Source organism: Mustela putorius, unplaced genomic scaffold (assembly GCF_011764305.1).
Source record: "Mustela putorius furo isolate JIRA1106 unplaced genomic scaffold, ASM1176430v1.1 tig00537227_pilon_pilon_pilon, whole genome shotgun sequence".
NCBI classification, from domain to species: domain Eukaryota; kingdom Metazoa; phylum Chordata; class Mammalia; order Carnivora; family Mustelidae; genus Mustela; species Mustela putorius.
In genome coordinates this window covers 32,369,589-32,392,209 of record NW_025422368.1, presented here as the reverse complement: position 1 = coordinate 32,392,209, position 22,621 = coordinate 32,369,589, and the positions used below count along the sequence as shown (strand labels likewise).

At 39.3% G+C, this 22,621-nt stretch overlaps 1 protein-coding gene across 2 annotated transcripts in view; it reads left to right on the top strand.

Moving 5' to 3' along the window:
- The window catches only part of DERA (deoxyribose-phosphate aldolase), a 115,158-nt gene that overhangs the window by 51,255 nt on the left and 41,282 nt on the right, over positions 1–22,621 (top strand). For both annotated transcript variants that reach the window (XM_045072894.1, XM_045072893.1), the window contains exons 5-6: positions 1,414–1,548; positions 18,035–18,163. In XM_045072894.1, the coding sequence (XP_044928829.1) occupies positions 1,414–1,548; positions 18,035–18,163 (264 nt within the window). The remainder of the gene's footprint in view (positions 1–1,413; positions 1,549–18,034; positions 18,164–22,621) is intronic.

The window sequence follows — 22,621 nt, the reverse complement described above, 5'->3', positions numbered from 1 at the left end:
TGGTAGATCTGGGCCAGATCACATAGGGGAAAATGGCCCAGTGAGGGCATTCAGGGTCTATGCTGGTGTTGGGGAACATACTGCAAGGTTTTCAGCAGAGACATGTCATGATCAGCTGCATGATATTGTGAGGTGGGGGGTGGTTGTGGGTCTAGTATGGTGGGGTGACGGGGAGTTAGGGAGACTTATGTGAGAGGTGAGGGGTGCACCCTAAAACCTGGGAGTTTAGTAAAGACAAGAGGGTATGTTCAGGAGTGATTCACTTGAGATAGACTCAGGAGGACTGGATTAGGCATGAAAGAAAGAAGAGTATTTAAAGCTTCTGTATAAGTGAGGGTGTAGAGTGTGTGTGAGTATGAGTGTGTGTGTGTGTATGTGTGTGTGTATGTGGAGGGATAGATATAAAACTAGATTGTACTTTTAGAAGATGTTAAGAGGAATATCTTGGTGCTTTAGAAGAGGAGTCTAAAAAGATGATTATTTTATTAGGGAGACATCAAAGAAACACATAGTTTTGATATACAAGCTATTTGTGAAGATTCTGAAAGTGTTCGGCAGCTACCTTAAATTTTTCATCAGCCTCATTCAGTTCAACTTTTCTTTTGCACAACAGAGAAACATCTTTCCTCTAAGATAGCAGACCCAAGGAATTTAATAACATCAAGGAAATACAAAAGGTTATCTTTAGTAATGGAAATGGAATTAATGATGCACGTGGGAAAAATGTTAATGATTTTTCAGAAGTATAACTGTATTTTCTTTTCTTTTTTTTTTTTTTTTATTTAATTTACACCTGGCCTTGCTCTTCCCAACTTGCCCCTGCCCCTGGACAATATTAGGTCCTTTTCCCTCCTGCAGTCTCCTCCCTTTATTCTCATCTGCTTGGCTCTTTAAGATAGGCAATGGGAAGAACCTATTTTGCAATTTGGTTGCTACAGCCATAAATGTGAGTGAGTAAATCAAGACTACAGTGGTAACCAGTTTGATTAAGAGCAGAATTCGTAATTAACCAGTCCATCAAGACAGGGCTCTAGCTACTGTGTTTTATGACTGTCACTATGATGATACATATTTTCTTAGTTTTTGTTTACTTAAAGCCCTCTTAGGAGCATCTCTGCAGAAACTTAATTTCAGGTTTTCAAACTATAAAATACTAATATTTGTCCTAACACCGATACCATATGAGGTGACATTCCGTTTCTTCACACTTCACTTTGTAAGACAGGCGTGAAGCTCTTTAGTGTCATTAATGCTTTGGTCAAAATATTGTTTTGTTTTTGTTTTCATTTTTGGTTTTTTTTTGTGTGTGTATGAGGTTCCTTATTGAGCTACTCAACGACTGAAATGGTCTTCCTCCTTCCCTCTCTCCCTCCTTTTCCTCTTTCCTTCCCTCCTTTCTTTTCTCTCTACTAGTGGCCACTGGCTTTCCAGCTGGACAGACTCGTTTAAAAACACGATTAGAAGAGATCAGATTGGCTGTGGAGGATGGAGCTACGGAAATCGATGTGGTGATTAACAGGACGTTGGTGCTGACAGGCCAGTGGGAAGGTATGTGCAAGTCCTTACCTAAAAGGGGGACATGGTGCTAACCGGGGGAATCAACGGTGAGGACTGGAAAAGAGGCAGCATGCTTTGGAAGTCACTGTTCTAGGTTACACATCACTAGATCAGAGGGTAAATTTCAGAGAAAACGTGGCTGGGATCGATCATGGCTTGTTCCCCTCATCAATCCTTGGCAGTTGCCCACACGCGTGAACTTTTTAGATCCCTTCGAGTGCTTAGGTGAGTGGCTATTTCTATGCACTAGATTATTAATTTTTCTATTCTCTACTATTTTATGACTCAATGCATAAATCACTCTAGGCAAGTCATTTATGCAAAGTTTATTTTAATAGGTGGAGGAAACTTCCCCTTTTTAATGTTAATCTTTGTGGATTTTGAGAATGTGGGATTAGTAATAAGTCTGCTAAGTCTATTTTTACTCCTGCTGTTCTTACACATAATTCCTATGGATACTATTTTATATTTACCTTTGAGATTCATGATTTACTATCACACCGATTATGATAAAACATTACCCATTTCAATAACTAGCTATTGTTTTTTTAATTAGATACTAAAAAATAGATTTGACTGGTGCCTTAAATATACTTTGTATATTAGAGATTGTTGATAGCTAAAATAAGTACAATTTTCTACTTTATAAAATCAGTATAAAAGTAGTTCAACTAAAATTTTTTTTAATCAAATCATAAGATAAAGCCAGAATAATATGTTATCTCTTTAGATATGTGAATATCAAATACATGGTATATTTTATTCTAATTACAGATGTTGTACCTGCTTGCTGTTAAAAACAAAAATTCTAATCTGTAATAAAGGAAGTAGATGCCTCACATAAACTCATCTGCTAGAAATAACCTCAATAACAGTATAATGCACAACTTTTCAGACTTTTTTCTCTTCATATACACACATGCAACTGATGCCCTTTTTAAAAAGTTTAAATAAAAAGTAAGATTATGCTTAATGTATTTTTTTCTTAATCTATTTATTGCACTTGCCAATATTTCATGGGTATCTTTCTGTGACTCTCATCAATCCATCTAGATTGTCAAATGTGAATCCTAATTCCATTGTTTATCCATTAAGAATTGCTTTTGGTTACAGAATAGTAATGATTTGGTCAATAGTTTATTTATTTATTTATTTGTTTGTTTAGTCAGTAGTTTAAACCTCAAGGATTTATGTTCTTCTACAAAGTCTGGAGGGAGATATTTCAGAGGTACTTTGGCAGCCCCACAAAGTCCTTGGTCACTTACACTACTTGGATCTTCCACTCCCAAAGTGTGTGGCTTCTATCCCTGTACTTAAGGGCACTCCATTGACTGAGGTCGTTTCTGATGCTCCAGCCTTTCCAGCCATCTCCCAAATAGCAGGAAAGAAGGGCTCTCCTCTCCTAAAAACCTCCCACAGTATTTTTGCTTCCACCTCTTTGGCTCAGACTGAGTTATGTGGCCACCGTGGCTGCAAGTAAGGCCAGAAAATGTAGTTTTTTAGCTTAGAATATTGACTACGTTCCTGTACATTCTTAGTAAGTTAGATGGTGTACATATCTGTGCCCAGACGGAAAGGACTGAGGGGAGTTCTAGCACGGAAGGACAGTGTGCCATAAAGAGCCAAGTGGGGTCTGACAGTAAAAAGCTTAATAGCAAAGGGCCTTGTGAAACCACAATAACAGAAATATTTAAATGAGAAGAGCTAAGAAGTCGGAAGGCACAGCTGTTAGCTGTGGGGCAGGTCACACCAGAGATTTCAGTAGCTCCAAGAGCAAGCATCATGATCACCGATACCACAGTTCTGAATGATCTAGAAGGAAATGTTGAAGCCGTTCGTGTTGCCCCACTCCCAACTGTACTCAGTAGCATTTTTAATCCTTACCCAGTTTAAATTCTTGATAGTCTACAGATATCTTTTTGTGCTTTTGATTTTTGTTCCCTTTTTTATGGTTCATGTGAGCTTTGGCTGATTGCAATCATTCTTAAAGGCATATTTTAAGTGGGTACCCTTTATCCCTATATATTGATTCTTTTTTCTTCTAGTCATAGATTTCAGGCCAGAATTAGAGGGAAAAAATGAATATGCATAATATTGCAAACAAATTTGGAAATAGACTATGTGATTTAGTTAGATTAAAAAAAAGCTATATCCCCGTATGTCTTTTATTAAACACTTGTAGACATAGAAGTATAGTTTCTATTATAACTTGTGCTCTTGTCTCTAGAATACTAATTGGGAAATAAAATATAATAGGAGGTGGGTTTTGATGTAATTGTCCCTTAATGAACTAGAAATGGTTGTTTTTAGGAACTGATAATTTCCTAATAACAGGCATTCATGCAAAATATAATAACACATCTTTGTCCTCAACCATACTTTTCTATTAACTTTTTTATGGTGTTAATAACCTCTTGACCCAAAACAAATTGAAAAGGAACATTTAATACTAGAAATTTAATTCTAAATAGAAACCTGCAATGACTGAAGCCTTTTTTTTTTCACTGTAGTATTTTTCTTAATTTGCCTCAATTTGATTATGTATTATATTTTTCAGTGTCACGCTTTCATATTCACTGTTTACTAAAATATGAGCCTAAAATTGATTTCTTGGAATGTGCAGACAGAAATGTCTCAGGCTAATACATGTTCAAATGCAGGTCCCTCTCATCTGTGCACTGAGGAATGTAGGACAGTGGCTGAAGCATGAAAGGAAGGATCCCAGTTTTAAAGCTGACCATTCAGAGTGTATCCTACCCATGTCTTGTGGTCGCAGGGTCCACAGTTTCGGGGTGAATGCAAAGGGAAGACTGGAAGAGGGGCTTGTACTCCTCTTCTTGAATTCTTCCTGGTGACAATTTGAAATCTCTACTCCTCGAACTTCTAAGTCTTCTGCCCACCCACCTTGAGGCTCCTTTCCTCTTAGTGGAAGATGGAGCTGCTACTTCTCAAAGAAAATAGATACCACTAGACCGGAACTCCCTCAGGGTCCTTACAGCAGGCTCTGTTTTCCTGTTTCTTCTTTTCTCCTTCCTCCTAAGTCTGGTCCCTTTGCGGCAGCTCCCATCTCCTCCCACATTTCCGGAGACCTTACTCCATTTGTCGGCCATTTTTTTCCTGCTGTGTCTTTAGTTTCTGTCTCTACTAGCTCATTCCCATCAGCATCTAAACATATGTAAGCTCTTCTTATCCATTAAACACATACACACACACACACACACACAAACTCACATGCCAACATTCCCCCTCATCCCCAGCTAAGTCTCCCTTTCTGTTCTTTCCTTCATGGCTAAAGTTCTTAAAAGAGTCATATGTACTTGTTTTTCCTGAATCTGCACAAACCAGGATGCTAATGACCTCTATTTTTCTGTGCCCGGGGAATATTCTTCATTTGTTTGTTTAGCTTTACCATTCAGCATTTGGCACAGTGCACTGTCTTCCTTCTAGAGATATTCTCCTGTCGTGGCGTTGGTGACCCTAAATTTTCAGGTTTTCCTCCATGTTTCTCATTACTCCTGTGTCCCTGTGTCTTGTTTGCAAGCTACTCTGCCTCCCCCAACATCCCGGAGGTGTTGGTTGTCCTTAGGTCCTGTCCCAGCAAACTCTCAAACTTCTCCTCAGACTCTGCATATTCTCCCTTGGAAATGTTCTGTCTTCACCAATTTCAGCCACACCATGTGCTAACGACTACAAAACCTCCTGAGCACGGGAACCAACATCCGCCAGACTCTGGAATGCATGCTCTGTTTCCCTGCTAAACCATATTGCTTTTTCATGCATCATTTTATAATTTTTTTAAAAGATTTTATTTATTTGTTTGAGAGAGCGAGCACAAGCAGTGGGGAGGAGGAGAGGGAGAGGGAGAAGCAGGCTCCCCACTGAGCCTGGAACCCGAGCCAATGCAGGACTGGGTCCCAGGACCCCAAGCTTATGACCTGAGCTGGAAAGCAGTTGCTTAACCGACTGAGCCACCCATGTGCCCCTCATGCATCATTTTTACATACATAGACCAGTAACTCTTGATCAAATCAGAGAATCTAGCCATTTTAGAAGGAAATCTATTAAAAAAATATTTGACTGGGGCACCTGGGTGGCTCCGTGGGTTAAAGCCTTTGCTTTCGGCTGAGGTCATGATCTCAGGGTCCTGGGATTGAGCCCCACATAGGGCTCTCAGGGAGCCTGCTTCCTCCTCTCTCTCTCTTTGCCTACCTCTCTGCCTACTTGTGATCTCTCTCTCTGTCAAATAAACAAATAAAAATTAAAAAAAAATTAAAAAAAATTTGACTTGAACACTTTCTCTTAAACACAGTTTAATTTCAGAATTGTGGTATCAGCAACAGCATTATCCTAGAGCACAGTAACGCTCCCCAGGCTGTGGAAATCACTGAGATGACCCGCCCCCAGCTAACAGTTCAGGCCGCTCTGCCCTTTGACTTCACATGCCTTATTTTTTTTTTTTTTAAGATTTTATTTATTTATTTGACAGAGAGAAATCACAAGTAGATGGAGAGGCAGGCAGAGAGAGAGGGAAGCAGGCTCCCCGCTGAGCAGAGAGCCCGACTTGGGACTCGATCCCAGGACCCTGGGATCATGACCTGAGCCGAAGGCAGCGGCTTAACCCACCCAGGCGCCCCTCACATGCCTTTTGATTTAAATTTTTGTTAGTGTTTTTTGCCTGGCCTTTTGCTATTAAGCTTTTTACCACCAGATCCTGATTTGCTCATTATGGAACACTGTCTTTCCCCGCCTGTACTTCCCACCGCCTTTTCTATTTGGCCACAGAAATGTACCCCATTACTAGAAGGGAGCAGAACTCTGGGAGACTAGAAGGCTGATAGCACATCTTTGCATCAGACAGACCTTGGTTGGAATCCAGGTCTACCATTAGTAGCTGTTTTCTCTTAGGCAAGTTACATCTCTGTGTCTTCTGTTCCTTCTCCTCAAAATAAGAATAATGGCATCCACTTCCCAGGGTTATAATGGGGATTCAGTTAGATGATGTATGTAAATCGATCATCCTGTTGCTTGGCCCAGATGAATCCCTCCATGCCAGCTGCGGTTTCTTCTCTTTCCCTCTTCTTCTGGTGTGATAGTCTGTTGTCAAGGGAAGTAACCATAATAGTACATGTATTGAGTAAATGAAGTAGAACTCTAAAAGGCTTGGATTTTAGTCTTTGTAATTTTGATAATTTATACCTAGTCCTTGGGCAAACACTTCACTTCTCTCTGCCTCCATTTAAATAAGCTACCAGTGAGGGGATAAAACTTAATGATTTCTATAGTCCTTTAGAGCTATAATGGCCTGTGATTTTATATTTGGTGTTTTCATTGTGTGGGAGTATTATTCCCTTGATAAGGACCTGTAATACAGTATTTTTTCATGATGATATTAAAGTCGACATCTAAGTTGCATTTCTTAAACAGCTCTTTGAAGAAAGCATTCACCAGAAGGGGTTCATCATCTCATAAATCTTATTGAACAGGTTTTGAAAATTAAATACATCCCATGCTCTGTAAATACAGAGGTATTCATTTCTTACTTTTTTATGACCTCTCTCTGCTGCATACATTTACCTTAATATATTACCAGCGACATGGAAATGGTATCAGATTCTGCCTCGTTCAAGATTCTCCCAGTTCTTTGAGCTCAGGACCTAGAGCTGACTTTACTAGTCTTTGGAAACCCATTCCATAATACCGGAACATTTTCCAGCATAGTGTGTTCGGTGTCACACTCAGGAATATTGTTTGCGTCCTGTATCCAGAGCCCTAGTTTACCCTCTTCAGTTCCTCAGCCCCGACTTGCTCTCCTAAACTTTATTTGTGGCGTACGTGCCTCACACTATTAAGAGTTTCAGGGTGAGAGAATGAAATATTTGGGCCAATGCAATTGTGTCTGTTATTGTGTCTTAGGAAGTGGATCCTGAAAATCTTGCATCTGGGCAAGATTCTCTTGTTTGCTTATTTTTGCATAGGAAGGATGGTAGAAGGAACATCTCTTAAAAGAAATTAGAATTTTTCTTTGTTTTGTAGAGCTGCTATTCATAATACGAGAAAAGCAGTCTCTAAATCTATAGACACTGTTTGGGGAGGAATCACATAATCTATAATCTGTGCTTTCTCTTTTTGGGGGGTTGTTTATAACAGAAAAATTCTGGAGATACTTATGGCAGCTGTAGGCTTTTATAGTTTTTGTTTTTAGGCTATGATTCTTTAAAACTTCAAATACTATTGACCAAAATGTGTGTGTTTTATCTCTTGTAGGTTATTTTACTACCTGGTGTTTTAGCTCTTCTCTGTTTTAGTCTTACAAGATTAATTAGTTACCTTGGTGGATGAAAACTGTTCTTGAACATTTTGTGACTTTTTAAGTTTCAAAGGTTGCTGTACAATTTATATTAAGTGTTTTACTGTACATATAATTATCTTTTCAGGCCATTCTTGTGCAGTGTTGAACATCTTTCTGGTACTCAAAAAATAATTGCTTAGATATATTCATTAACAGTTATTTTTTAAGTGTCTTTGAATAGCATGAAATATAAAAAGGAAATCTACTTTATGACTTTTAGATAGGAAACATTGTCTTTAAACAGTGGAATTTTTACTAACATCATAATTTGTATTCATGAAAGCTTTACTAATCACATAGTTTTCTTTGTCTACAGCAGGGCTTTTCCAGAAAAACCTAACTGATTGCCAGGAGCCTCACGATTAAGAATATACTTTCTTTAGAGGTGGAAGCTGGAGAGAAATAAGATCATTTTGAATAGAGAAAAGTGAGACGCTATAGAAGCAAGCGTCTGCTGACACAGGGAGGCAGAAGGTAGCACGGGTTGTCAACTGTTTGGGATGCTGTCCAGAACAGGGACAGTGTGGCCCCCTCTGCTCCTTGCATCTACAAACTCATCACACAGGTCTTTCCCACTGTGGCTAGGTTCTCTGATTCATGTCAGTGAACACACTCCATAAATACAGCCTTCTCCTTGTTTTTCAGCTGGGAATGATGAGCAGAAGGTCAGGCTATGTCCTCCATTTCTCCTGCTCAGTGTTGTACTAGTAGGAGGGATGCTGGGGGGACAGACAGGAGACAGCTCCTCTGCTGGCTGCTACCCTATTGATTACGTATCTACAATGTCATGCATCCTGGGTTTCTAGTACACCCACTTTTGCTACTCCTGAAAACCTTATTAGAAGTCAAAACATTTATTATCAGGTTTTTAATGTGACATCACGATGCCAGCCACTTCTCTGGTGTATGTGTTTTGTTATATTTTGCATTATTCTGACTAATTTGCAGTCATGGTGTTTGAATTCCATTTTCGTTTGTCAGTCATTTTTATAATGGCCTTCCAGATTATTATTTTTCTGTTATGTGCAAGAATTAGTCTTTCTTTTTTTTAAATGGGGGAATTTTTAGTTTCTGTAATGTTTGAATTTTTAACAGGGAACATGGATAACATGTGAGTATGGGAGCAGAAAAATTAATAAAGGCTCTAGGGAATAAGGTCATGATGTATGAAAAGCTGTAACGGTAGGACGTTTACTCAAGTATTGTTTGTAATAGCAAAAAATTTGAAACCTTAAGTATTATTGGATGCACATGATTGAATAAATTATTTATAACCATGTAGTGGGAGATTGTGCAGCCATTAAAAATTGTGCTACAATCCTCTATTTATTAATATGGAAAGATATCTGTGATATTTCGAAGGGAAAAAGCAGGTTACCAAATAGTACATACCATATACAATCATATATATATATATAATTGTTTGTTTGTTTGTTTATAAAACGGAATGAGGGGTGTCTGGGTGGCTCAGTGGGTTAAACCTCTGCCTCCGGCTCAGGTCATGATCTCAGGGTCCTGGGATCGAGCCCCGCATTGGGCTCTCTGCTCAGCAGGGAGCCTGCTTCCCCCCCCTCTTTCTGCCTGCCTCTCTGCCTACTTGTGATCTCTTTCTCTGTGTCAAATAAATAAATAAAATCTTTTAAAAAAATAAAAAATAAAAAAATAAAAATAAAAAACGGAATGATTGATAATCTCAAAAGCCCTTTTGTAAGAAAAATATCTAGATGCTAAATAAATTACAGCAGCATATGTGAAATGTGTCTTTTTAACATTTTGAATAATTTTAAACTTATAGAAAAGTTGCAAAAATCATGTATACAACAGTTTACTCTTCACTGAGATTCCATAGTTACAAATTCTGCCCCATTTACTGTTTGCCTTTTCATTGTCTCTTTGTGTGTATGTATATATGTGTGTGTGTGTGTGTGCATGTGCATATATATAAAATTATGAACATGTAATTGTTTTAATTGTTTGAGATTAAGTTGCTGGCCTGTCAGTCCATTACTCATAAACATTTCAGTGTGTATTTTCTAAAAACAAGAACAGTTGTACCAAGCCACAGTACACCATCAAAATCAGGAAATTAACATTGATACCATACTACCATTAAATCCACAGACTTTGTTCATTTTCCAGATTGTCTCAGTAATGTTCTTTATTAGTTTTAGGATCAGTTGTTACATGTCTCTGTAGTCTTCTTCAATCTGAAACAGTCCTCAATCTTTCCTTTATTTTGAAGAGTAGGTGCCTATTATTTTGTAAAATATGCTCCATTTGGGTTTGTTTGGTGTTTTTCTCATTATTAGATTTAAGTTATATATTTTGGGGAGAAATACCACAGAAATATTTCTCAGTTTTCCCCAGTGCATTATTTTAGGAGTTAGAAGATGTTGACTTTTCCCATTATGGATGATGTTAATTTTTAAATAGCTAAAGTGCTGTCTGGGAAGTTTCTTCATTGTAAAATCAGTATTTTGTGTTTTAAGAAGTAATTAATACAGTATATGAATGAAGGTATCTCAAAGACTATGTTAATATCCTGTTCCTCATCTAGCTTTTATTCAGTAGTTTTAGCATTCATTTGTAATTCTTCTGTTATTACTCTGATAGTTGTCAAATAGTGATTTTTCTAATTCTGTCATTTCTTCTATACTTTTTAGTTAGCATTACCTTCTCCTCCCCCACTTTCTTCCTCTCTGTAAGAACTCCTGGAGTTCTTTTTTACTCAGCTGGTTATAATCTATTGCTATCATTATTATTTTGATACTCAGATTATTCCGGATTTGGCTAGTGGGAGCTGCTTCAGATGGCTGTTCTGCCCTTCTGACTTATTTGTAGTATTTCATTCATTGAGAACTTCCTTGAATTCTTATCAAAGATACTTCAGGCTTACCTTTAACTTTTTCTGCCCAAGCTCTGGAATCAGCCATTTTTCCATGGGGCTCTGCTTCCTTTTATTGAAGACTGGTATTTAGAAACCAAGATCTGGGCACTCAGTGTGCTCATTGCTGCAAGGCTGCGGTTTCTCGACCTTCTCAGTGGATAGATCTAGGAAACAGATGAATGTTTACATATACACGATGAACACAATATAAACACACATGCATTTATATCTATTTGTCTGTCTTCCTGTCATCTATCTATATCAGAAACTATGAATTTAAGCTGATATCATCTGGTTATTCTTGCCCTTTCTCTTTCTGTATTTCCCTCTTTCTTGTCACAAGAAATCTTTTTTTTTGTTTGTTTCACTTGTATGTGGAATTTTTTTTTCCCACAAGAAATCTTTTTCCCATTATCCTCAATATACTTATTTATTTGATCAGTTGTCTTGTATGTAACAGTCTCTTGACCAGACAGCCTGTCTCCCTGGTCTAGTACTGTGCACTCAAGCTGGTTGAGCTTACAAGTCCTCCAGAACTCCCAGAACTGATGAGGATATCACCCCCTAACCCTAATCTGGCAGCACGTGCATCCAGAGTTTCCCATGGTCCCCGTGACATGCCATTTCCAAGTTTACCTCCCCCTTCATGGCAGTGTGCACCTGGGAGTATTTCAGCTTCCCCACCTCTCTCTGGCTAAGAGCTCCCACAAAGTAGAGCTCCAAATTGTCTTTCTAAACCAATAACAAGAAGCTGTTTGGACTTAATTGTACCAGTGTAATGTTTTGTAACCAATTAAAGTTTACCTTCATTTTTATAACTGCTTCTTTTTTTTTTTTTTTTTTTTAAAGATTTTATTTATTTATTTGACAGAGAGAAATCACAAGTAGTCGGAGAGGCAGGCAGAGAGAGAGAGAGGGAAGCAGGCTCTCTGCTGAGCAGAGAGCCCGATGCGGGACTCGATCCCAGGACCCTGAGATCATGACCTGAGCCGAAGGCAGCGGCTTAACCCACTGAGCCACCCAGGCGCCCCTTTATAACTGCTTCTTATTAAAGGTGGATCCAAGAGAAAAAGTGAATTGATTACCTTCATTTTCATTTAAGTAATTACTTTTACATTTATCCCCTGGATTTGAGATGTCTTTGAGATCCAAAACTAAAGGTCTCCTATCCAATCTTGAGTAGAAAAATGATGCTTGAGTAGAAAGTTCAGTAACTTTCTCAAGTGACACACAACTAATTATTGGTCAAACAAGTGCAGAAAGTCCTGATTCAGACAAGTGTACTTCACTAAAACAAATGTGCTCTTCTCATCCCATCCAGAAGGCTCATAGAACAATTCATAGATTTTCTTTTTTAGTTTATTGAATCATACAAAATTAAGTTATTTTATATTTCTGAATTATTCTGGAACATTTCAATTTCCTCTGCTTTGTTTTCCCTGAAAGAATGAAAATCAGGTGCTAGGGTTGTGATGCTCGTCTGTGATGTTAGTAATTTGAACTCAATGGGAGTTGACATCCCTTTAGGTTCCAGGTTTCGATTATACTATTATACTATTATACTAAGTTCTTCAGTTTATTTTCTTGAGAATGTATTTTAACAAAATACATGTGTGTTCCTGCCTGCATGTATGTTTGTGGTGGGATAGAGAGAGAAAAGTGTGAGGAAATTTTAGGCAAGTCATTCATCTCTCTACATTTCACTTTTTGCATATAAAATATGGAGGTAAGTGCCAGCCACCCCACAGGGATATTTAACTGAGGCATAGAAAACACTGAGCATTTTTGAAGGAAGATGCTTTGAAGACTTAGGGGGTTTCTCATTCTTTTCAATAGCTGCTCCTTATGAAGAGTTTTTTGGAAAGAGGATCTGTTGAACCTGTTAATTCCACTGTAATTTCCTTCACATGTGTATTCCGGTAGCAATTATATAAATCCACATCCTGCTGCTGTCCTTTCCTGCAGATGTGGAGGAAAATCCATCCATTTGTTTTTCTATTGTTTTGCTCATCTGTATCGGAAGGAAAGTGACAGTTGAGTACGTTAGAGGACATTATGATCTGAGATTGTCTAGGTTACGTTTCAGCCATCAGGTCACTTGGATTTGCATATGTCATCTATTACTGTGATGTCAAGGTGCTTAAAACTACCTGGACACTAATAATGCTTATTTGTGGCTTTCATGATTTGTGCTGGAGTGAAGTGGTCTATTTTCCTTACATGTTAAATTTGTAAATTCTAATGCTTGCACGAGTATTAAGACAGTGCTTGTTCTGTTTTGTTTTTCAAAGTTACTTTTGCATTTCTGGAAGTATATAAGGAAAAGTTTGGAAATCTAGTATTGAAGGATTAATCCCTACTGACAGCCTTGTTCTATTCTAGCCATATATATTATTGTATCTAATTATCACAAAAATATGTGAGTAAACTGAGGCTTTCTAAGTGATCAGGCTTAGGAAAATTGAATGATTCCTATAAATTTGCTTAACTAGCAAATAGCAAAGCTCTTATCCCAGAAATCTGGGAGCATGGCCTCCAAGTTAAGAATGTTTTTGAGGGGGATGCCTGGGTGGCTCAGTTGGTTAAGCAGCTGCCTTCGGCTCAGGTCATGATCCCAGCGACATGGGATCGAGTCCCACATCGGGTTCCTTGCTCCGCGCGGGGAGCCTGCTTCTCCCTCTGACTCTGCTTTCCACTCTCTGCCTGTGTTCGCTCTCGCTCTCTCTCTCTGTGACAAATAAATAAGTAAAATCTTTAAAAAAAATAAAAAATTTAAAAAAAAAGAATGTTTTTGAGGGGTGCCTGGGTGGCTCAGTGGGTTAGGCCTCTGCCTTCGGCTCGGGTCGTGGTCTCAGGGTCCTGGGATCGAGCCCCGCATCGGGCTCTCTGCACGGCGGTGAGCCTGCTTCCCCCTCTCTCTGCCTGCCTCTCTGCCTACTTGTGATCTCTGTCAAATAAATGAATGAAATCTTTAAAAAAAAAAAAAAGTTTTTGATGTAGTAAACATTTTCCCCCAGCCTGCTTTCTAGGCCCCAAAGAGGTTGTGTTTATGTTCTTCAAGAAATGTAAGTCACAGTATCCCTTGTTTTTGTAAGTCCCTCTCTGTTGGAACCTAATAAGCACTCAGCAGTAATGACCACCAAGGCCAGCAGCAGGAAAACTAGTAGTTGACATTCCTTGAGCATTAACCTATGTACCAGAAACTGTCCTTAGCACTTTATACATATAGTCCTACTTAATGCTTCAAATAACTCCTTGAGGTGTGTATACCTCTATCATCCCCATTTTACTGAAAAGGTGACAGAGACAAAGTTTAAGAGTTAATTGTCCAGATCAAACAACTAATGAGTTTTGGCACTGCGGTATGAATCCAGGTAGTGGGGCACCCATACTATTGTCCCACACTGTAGCAGACTTCTCAGTAAATATTTTTTATATAAAATTCTGAGTTGGTAACTAATGAAACCAATTCAGATTAAGTTAAATGGAAAAGGCATCTGTTTGGAGGACATAGAATATAGCTCACTGAGTCAGTAAGAAGCCTGGACATATATACGGTGGAATATTATGCAGCCATCAGAAAGGATGACTACCCAACTTTGGCATAGGACTGGAGGGGATTATGCTGAGTGAAAAAAGTCAAGCAGAGAAAGTCAATTATCATACAGTTTCACTTAGTTGTGGAGTATAAGGATTAACATGGAGGACATTAGGAGAAGAAAAGGAAAAGTGAAGGGAGGGAAGTCGGAGGGTGAGATAACCCGTGAGAGACTACGGACTCCAGGAATCAGACTGAGGGTTTTAGAGGGGAGGCGTTGGGGGGATGGGTGAGCCTGGTGCTGGGTATTAAGAAGGGTATGTATTGCATGGAGCACTGGGTGTGGTTCATAAACAATGAATCTTGGAACACTGAAAAAAAAAAAAAAAAAGAAGTCTGGAGAACCAAGCTTGGCAAACCAGCAGGACCATGAAAAACTGGGAAGCGGAGAATACAGCCAGATGTGCCATGGGGAGAGGGTTTTGGGGCCACTTCTGGTGCTGCCACTGCTGGCGGGTGGCCCTGGGTCATGGGGCTCTTGGATGTGCTGCCATTGGTGATGCTTAAGTAGTAACACTAAGGAACATCCTGCCTACATTGTCACCTTTGCATTGCTTGGGAAGATCCAGAGACCCAAGTAGAAGCATTTGCTTGATGGAGCCCAGGCCACAATATATGAAGGACAGGTTTGGTATGCTCTTTGATTGAATTGCTCTAGCATATTCTAGGCAGAATAGTAACAGAAAAAAAAAAAATGACCAACTTTCCAGTGTGGAACCCAAAAGATTAAAGTACTTGCTCAGAAAAGCTGGAGCCTGTTATGTGGTAAAATAGGTCAGAAAAATGATTTAAGGAGTTGGCAGTTAGAGAATGAGAAGGCACTGGGTTACGTATTCATTTAAATCCAGTTATGCTGAGTGGCCAGTTTGGATCATGGATTATAGAGCATCACTTCCAGGGGGCTGATGATTGAGTCATAAAATACATCTCTCTTTCTTTTCTTCTTTCTTTTTTTCTTTTGTGGGGGGGGCGGTTATTTTCATGGTAGGGGAAAAAATTGGCTGGATATCAAAGGTAATACTCTTTAGAAAAAAGCTGGTAATTCCATTCATAAATGTGGTCGGGATCACTGTTTTAAGAATTTTATACAGATCAGGCTTCATCTCAACAAATGTTGTAATAAAATATTGTCAAGCCTTGTATGATGACACACTGGTTGTAAGTGCTAATCCATAGAAGAAGGTTTTGGTACCATATAAGAAGTTGGGTCGGGGGGCTGTGTAGGGAGAGAGTGGTGAGGTTATGGACATTGGGGAAGGTATGTGCTATGGTGAGTGCTGTGAAGTGTGTAAACCTGGCAATTCACAGACCTGTGCCCCTGGGGCTAATAATACATTATATGTTAAAAAAAAATTATAAAATAAATAAAAGTCTACCCGAAATTTCCAAAAAAAAAAAAAAAGGAAGAAGAAGAAGAAGAAGAAGAAGTTGGGTCAGGCCATGAATAAGATTTGGCTTTTATTACACTTACTTGAAACTCACTTTACTAGAATTCTGAGCTTAAGTATCATGGTTAACTTTCTGAGCTCTTACAATCAGCCAGACAATGTGTAGTATTTTGTATGTATCTTCTCTTTTAATTATCATAATAACCATACAAAGTAAGTATTATTAATGACACTTCAGGGAGGGGACTGAGGCTGAGAGACTAACTTGCCCAAGGTTGTGCGGGAAGGGTCGGAGCTGTGTTTTAAATCCGCATTTGTCTGACGCTCGAGCCTGCTTTTGATGGCAACGCTGTTCTGTGCAAGAAAAATCATTAATTAAGTTGCGAGTTAACTCTGAGTTAGCATTCTCGAATTTTCAGATCAAGAGATTTCCTTGTCACTGGTTCTTAGCAAACAACTTTCTGTTTTTAGATTCAGTAACTTGAGAAATGTCATTCCATCCAAGATTCGTTCCCTGAGTTAAAAGAATATAAATTGCTATTGCCACTTAGTCTTTGCTTTCCCACACATGTTGTCGTCCTGGATATATGGATGAGATGACTTCTCACGATTTTTGGAGGACGGGCAGGGTGAGGTAGGTAGTGTAGGATCTCAGATCATCTCTAATGTTCCAAACCACTGATTATTAGGGATTTGTGAAACTACTCGGTCCTTTCTTGAAAAACTTGCTGTGGGTGCTAGCTCATGTCAGTGACAAACACTAAAATTTACCAAGCATTCTGTAAGAGAATATTCGCTTTTATTTGTATTTTCACTTGGAGCTGCAAGTTACGTTCAGGTTTTCCAGGATTGGGAAGCCGGGTTTTCTTCACCTTGTTACAGTTTTCATGGTTTTGACTGCATTTGCTGACTTGTATCTAATTTTTAGTCTTTTACATGTACTTTAGGAAGCCTGTGAATTTAGGACATCTCATGTCTGCATTGAAAACTGCTTACCCTAACCCTGATCCTTATTAAGAATGTTTCTTTCCTGCTTGGTTTTGTTCATATGCTTATATCCTACAAAATATACGTGTATGCGGAGGAGCAAAAAAGCCCCATAGTCCTGTTAATAGCCCAAGTTCAAGGAGTAAGAGCAGCTGGCCTGATTCAGGGTCAAAGCCAAAATCACTGGTATCATGACAGAAGACTGTGTTATGTAATTTTTCAAAAATCTCATACTCATAGGAATTTTGTTTACTAAAAGTCTATCAACTTTGTTTGAATATGAAATGTTTTCCCCCTTGATTCTTTTGTTGTTGTTCAATGTAGGTTTGTTGTTTTTTGTTTTTTTTTGTATATGTGTATTTTTTTTAAATGACCAAAGTTTTTTTTTTTTTTTAAAGATTGTATTTATTTATTTGACACAGAAATCATAAGTAGGCAGAGAGGCAGGCAGAGAGAGAGGGGGGAAGCAGGCTCCCTGCTGAGCAGAGAGCCCGATGTGGGGCTCCATCCCAGACCTGAGCCGAAGGCAGAGGTTTGACCCACTGAGCCACCCAGGTGACCCTGTTTATGTGTATTTTTAACCAAGCTGCTTTCAGGGTGCTGTGTGGAGCCCTCAAAAACCAGATTTGCCACTGGGTTCAGGGGTTAATAGAGTCAAGACTGCACCTGTGAGTCTCTTTCCAACTGGCTTTGTGCACGTATATCCAGCATACCAGGCTGGGCTCAATGCTTTCTCATCAGATATTTAGAGACATGCCCTGACAGATCGTGGGGAAGGTGGTTATATCTTTATTGTCATTAGCAGAGCTCTCAGGATGGGCCTGCTTTATCATCTCACAAGAGAACTTACTATGTGTGAATGGAAGAACTAATAAGGACCTGAGGATTTTTTTTTCTTTAGTTTGCAAAATGGTATACCCCCATATATGGTAGATAAATATCTTTTTTCTTGTAATTAACCAACATATGGGAGAGGTAGAAATTATTTGTCATTTGCATGTCATTATAATGATATTTAAAAAGCTGCGTGGCTCTGGACCTTGGGCAGGGGCGTGGAAAGTTCCACGGTAGCTAACCAAGCACTTTTTGTAACAGGATGCGAATGGCAGCAGAATGCTTTAGGCGATATTAAATTGGGGTGATTTTTAGAAAGTGACAAATGTTTTATGTTTCCTAAATCCGAGATGGGTTCTACTAGCTGCACATGGCTGCCAAGTTATGTTATCACTTGCCTGCTTTGTAACTGCTTCAATTATTTCCTCCCCCAGCCCTGTATGATGAGATCCGTCAGTTTCGCAAGGCCTGTGGGGAGGCTCATCTGAAAACCATCTTAGCAACAGGAGAACTTGGATCTCTTACTAACGTCTATAAAGCCAGTATGATAGCAATGATGGCAGGTAAGTGTTTATATTCACATGACGATAGCTATGGAATTGATATTTTTTCAGAGAAATAAAGTAAGTTAAAAGATTTGGCTATTAGTGAAAACGGGCTAACCACTTGGAAATTTGGTTGGGAGGACTCAGCTATTTTGTGAATACACTGCAGTGTGCATTGGTCACAAACTTGGCTTCCTCGCACGTTTTTTGGTGGCATTTCCTCGCTGCACTATTCTTGTAAGGCAGTAGATGGCTCTCTTGTTAGCGAATTGCCTCCTTCTTCTTCTTTGATTATTCATTCATCAACATATGTTAGACAGGAATTTCTTTAACTCTGACTTATTCCTCTCTGTGAATTTAAGTGTTTGATTTTCCTCAGAGATGTGCATCTGTACTGGCTCAGGCAGCCTGTGCTTTTGTTTGTGTTAATTTTTCTTTTTAAAGGTAGCGCCGTATCGTTGTTTTTTATACTTTCAAAAGCAGGTCGACTTCCTCTTCATCTCCTTGAACAGCAGACCTGTCCGTTCAGACATCCAAGCCTGAAACCTGGGGGTCAGGCTGGATTCCTTCTTTTCCTCACTTTCCTGTAAACCAGTGAACGAGTCTGGAGAATTCTGCCTCGTACTGTCTCCAACGCATCTCTCCGTCCTGCGTGCAGCCGTCTCCGGCCACTGCCATGCCCCACACGGACCACTGTCTCCTCGCTACTCCCCCTGTCTCCACTTTTGTCCCCTTCCCGTCTGCTTCCCACACTTTTGCCAGAATGGTCCCTTAAAAATACGAATTGGGTTTTGGTCCTGCTTGTTTAAAATCCTTTGGTGGCTTACACAGCCTCCAGACCCAGTCGGAAACAAGGGAACATACCTGTGCATCTGTCCACTTGAGCTGATATCTGCCAGCAGGGCACTTCAGAAGCTGGAGGGCTTTATGTAATCTTGCCACCAAATGATTCTTTTAAAACATAAGAAAATGTGAAGGTATAGGGCCTATGAAGAGAGAGGTGATGGGAGGAGCGGCCTTCTCTTCAGCAAGATGTGAGGGAAATATAATTATTTCCATGAACAAGAAACAAAACATACACACAAAGTCTTCACCAGAAGCTGCGCTCTCCACCCCCTAGACCCCCCATACTCCCATCACTGTCAGAGAGTCAGGGTCACCCCACTGTCAGAGAGTGGTCACCCTGCCCACTCAAAATATATATATATATATCCCTCAGTGGCTTCCCTTCATTGTCAAGGTAAAATGTAAATTCCTTCAGCCTGATTTTAAGAAAAGGTCCTTCTTTTTTTTTTTTTTTTTTAAGATTTTATTTATTTATCAGAGAGAGAGGGGGAGAGAGCGAGCACAGGCAGACAGAATGGCAGGCAGAGGCAGAAGCAGGCTCCCTGCTGAGCAAGGGATCATGACCTGAGCCGAAGGCAGCTGCTCAACCAACTGAGCCACCTAGGCGTCCCAGAAAAGGTCCTTCTTAACACCCTGCCTGTGTCTCCCCATTTTCCTTTCACTCCTTATGCTCCAGCTCTATGGAATTCCCTGTAGTTCTCTTCAGAAGGTACCATCTGGACCTTTCATGGCTTGCTACACGCTGCGCCCCCTGCCTGGCATACCTTTTGCCTGAGTAATCCCTTCACCTCTTTGACTCCAGCACAGGTGTCCCTTCTTTCAAGACCATTTCCCCAATACTGCTTCCCCCCTCACCACTTGGTTCCGTATCTCTTCTGTGTGCCCCCACAGCATTCTGTTGCAACTTCTTCCAGGTGACGTAGCACACCATTATGTGATCAAGTATTGAATTTTGAGGTGCCTTACTAGTGGCTCCATACATGGGTGAAGATAGAGGACTTCTCAGGTCTTCAGTCTGGGCTTCTAGTGTAGTCCCGCCTCTAGACTTTTAGTGTACATGCTGCTGAAGCGAGCACGCCCCCCTCTAGATTTTTAGACTCGTATACTTTTTGAGTATTGTCAGACCGAGCGTCAGTCCCTGGAGCTTTGCTGAAAATCAGCCTGCTAGGCACTCACGGAGCTATTGCTCTGCTCATTGCTCCTGCATCCAGATGATCTCTGCTCTGGTTGTCTCGTTTCAAGCATAATCTCTGAAAATCTAAGGATAAGGAGGAATGGAACATGTTAAACAGCAGGTCATCTGTTATGTTGGCATTTCAAAGTCCCGCAATAACAGAAGCCTTGCTGTAGCTCTTATGAGCCTGGGCGAAGCCCCTTGGTGTCCTAAGTACCCAGGTAATTCCCTTCTCATGCTCCTCTCCAGGACAAGGGATTGTTAGCCTAGAGTGCTGTGATCCAGGTCACAGTGAAAGTATATTCATTCTGAGAGGTCAGCCAACCCTATCGTCTTCTCTGCACCTACTGCTCATCATAGGTACGTGGTATTAAGTCATCATGCCAAGAAGCCCCTGTTCTGTCCTCCACCCCATCCATCCGCAGAAGAAAAATGTGAGTAGGAACATGCTCTCCCCATCTCTTCTATCTGCTTATATCCTTGTCCATGCTTATCTCTTGCATTTCTTCACTTAAGCAGTGTCTGTTGAGTACTTGCTCTGGGTAATAAAACTTGTATTTGTGGTGTGCTTTCCCAGATTCTTTAAAATAATATTCCTTAATCTTCACATCAACCATGTGGTTGACGAAGAAACTTAAAAGGTGACTTTTGTAAGGCCTCAAAGCTAATGGATCACATAGAGTCATTATTTGAACCCAGGCCTTCTGGCTCCAGAGTTATTTATTGCTTTCTCAGCTGTAACACCACTGTCTCCCAGGGCACTGTGCTTGACCTTATAATGAGTTAAAGGCATACACAGTCTGTGCAAGGTATAATAAGTGAAAGTATCCAGCATACTTCCTGACCCATAGTTTCTGGTTCCTATTCTCTTAAGAATGTATATAGTAGGAATGAGATATGTTTTGAAGAATTGTTTTAAAATTTTGAACTAAATTTATACTTATATAAGTTACAGCTCTACTTTGGCATTTTTATTGATTTTATTCCTTAAAAATCAACTTCATTGAGGTAAATTTATACACATTGAGGTGTTAAGTGTCCAATGTGATGACTTTTTACAATGTGTATTTTCCATCATCCCATGAAATATCCTTTGTGCCCCTTTGCTTTCAGTTCTACTCCTTTTACTTCTGCCCCAGCTGCAATCAGTGCTCTGATTTTATCACCATAGATTGGCTTTGCCAGTTTTTAAGTTATACAGTTGGTACTCTTTTGTGTTTGTTTTCTCTCTACCTACAATATAATAGCTGTGAGATCTATCCATGTTGTTCTATGTATAAGGAGTTGCTTAGGGGTATTCTATTGTACAAATATACTGAGTTGCCAAACTTCCTTATAAAAAGTTTATAATATTCTGATGTCTATAGGGTCTGTAGTTATACCTCCTTTTTTTTTTTTTTACTTCTGATGTTGTCATTTTTGTTTTCTTTCCTGTTGTTATTTATCTTCTTTCTTTCTTTCTTTCTTTCTTTCTTTCTTTCTTTCTGTGGAAAAGAGTTTTGTTAGAAGTCTGCCAATTTTATTAATCTTTTCAAAGAGCCAATTTTTTGCTTGGTTGGTTTTTCATTGTCATTGAGTTAAAAAATACTTTCAATTTCCCTTGTAATATCTCTTGATGTTTAGAATGTTATTAGAGTATTATTTAGAATAAGCCTTTACACTGGAGCACCTAAACACATAAAGCAAATATTAATGGACATAAAGAGAAATCAACAGAATGTTTAATTTCCAAGTATTCTGTGCTTCTTGGATATCTTATTGCTATTGACTTGTAATTTAAAATTCTTTTAAGCTCAGGGAATATCCACTGTAAGAATTTTTTGTCTTTTGAAATTAAAGAGATTTATAGCCCATTTTTATGCTGTCTTTAAGTATATACTTCAGGGGCACTTGAAAAGAATGTCATGTTAGGGCGCCTGGGTGGCTCAGGTGGTTAAGTGACTGCCTTCGGCTTGGGTCATGATCCTGGAGTCCCGGGATTGAGTCCCGCATCAGGCCCCCTGCTTGGCAGAGAGTCTGCTTCTCACTCTGACCCTCCCCCTTCTCATACTCTCTCTCTCTCAAATAAGTAAATAAAATCTTAAAAAGAAAAAAAAAGAACGTCATGTTAGTATTTGACATCTTAGTCTGTCATGTAAGATATTAGTGGTAGTATTCTGCGAATATCAAGTAGGTCAAGTTGGTTGATCATATTTTTTAGATCCGGTTTTGTTTTGTTTTGGTCTACTTGTTCTATTTATTACCAAATATTATTATCTATTTATTTATTTGTTAAAGTCTCCAAATATGATTTGTCTCCTTATCCCTTTAGTTTTGTCAGTTTTTTCTAAATGTATTTTGGAGCTTTGATATTTAAGTATGTATACTTGGCATATCTTTTTTCCATCCTTTTTATGAATATATATATATATATATATACATATATATATACACACACACACACACACACACATATA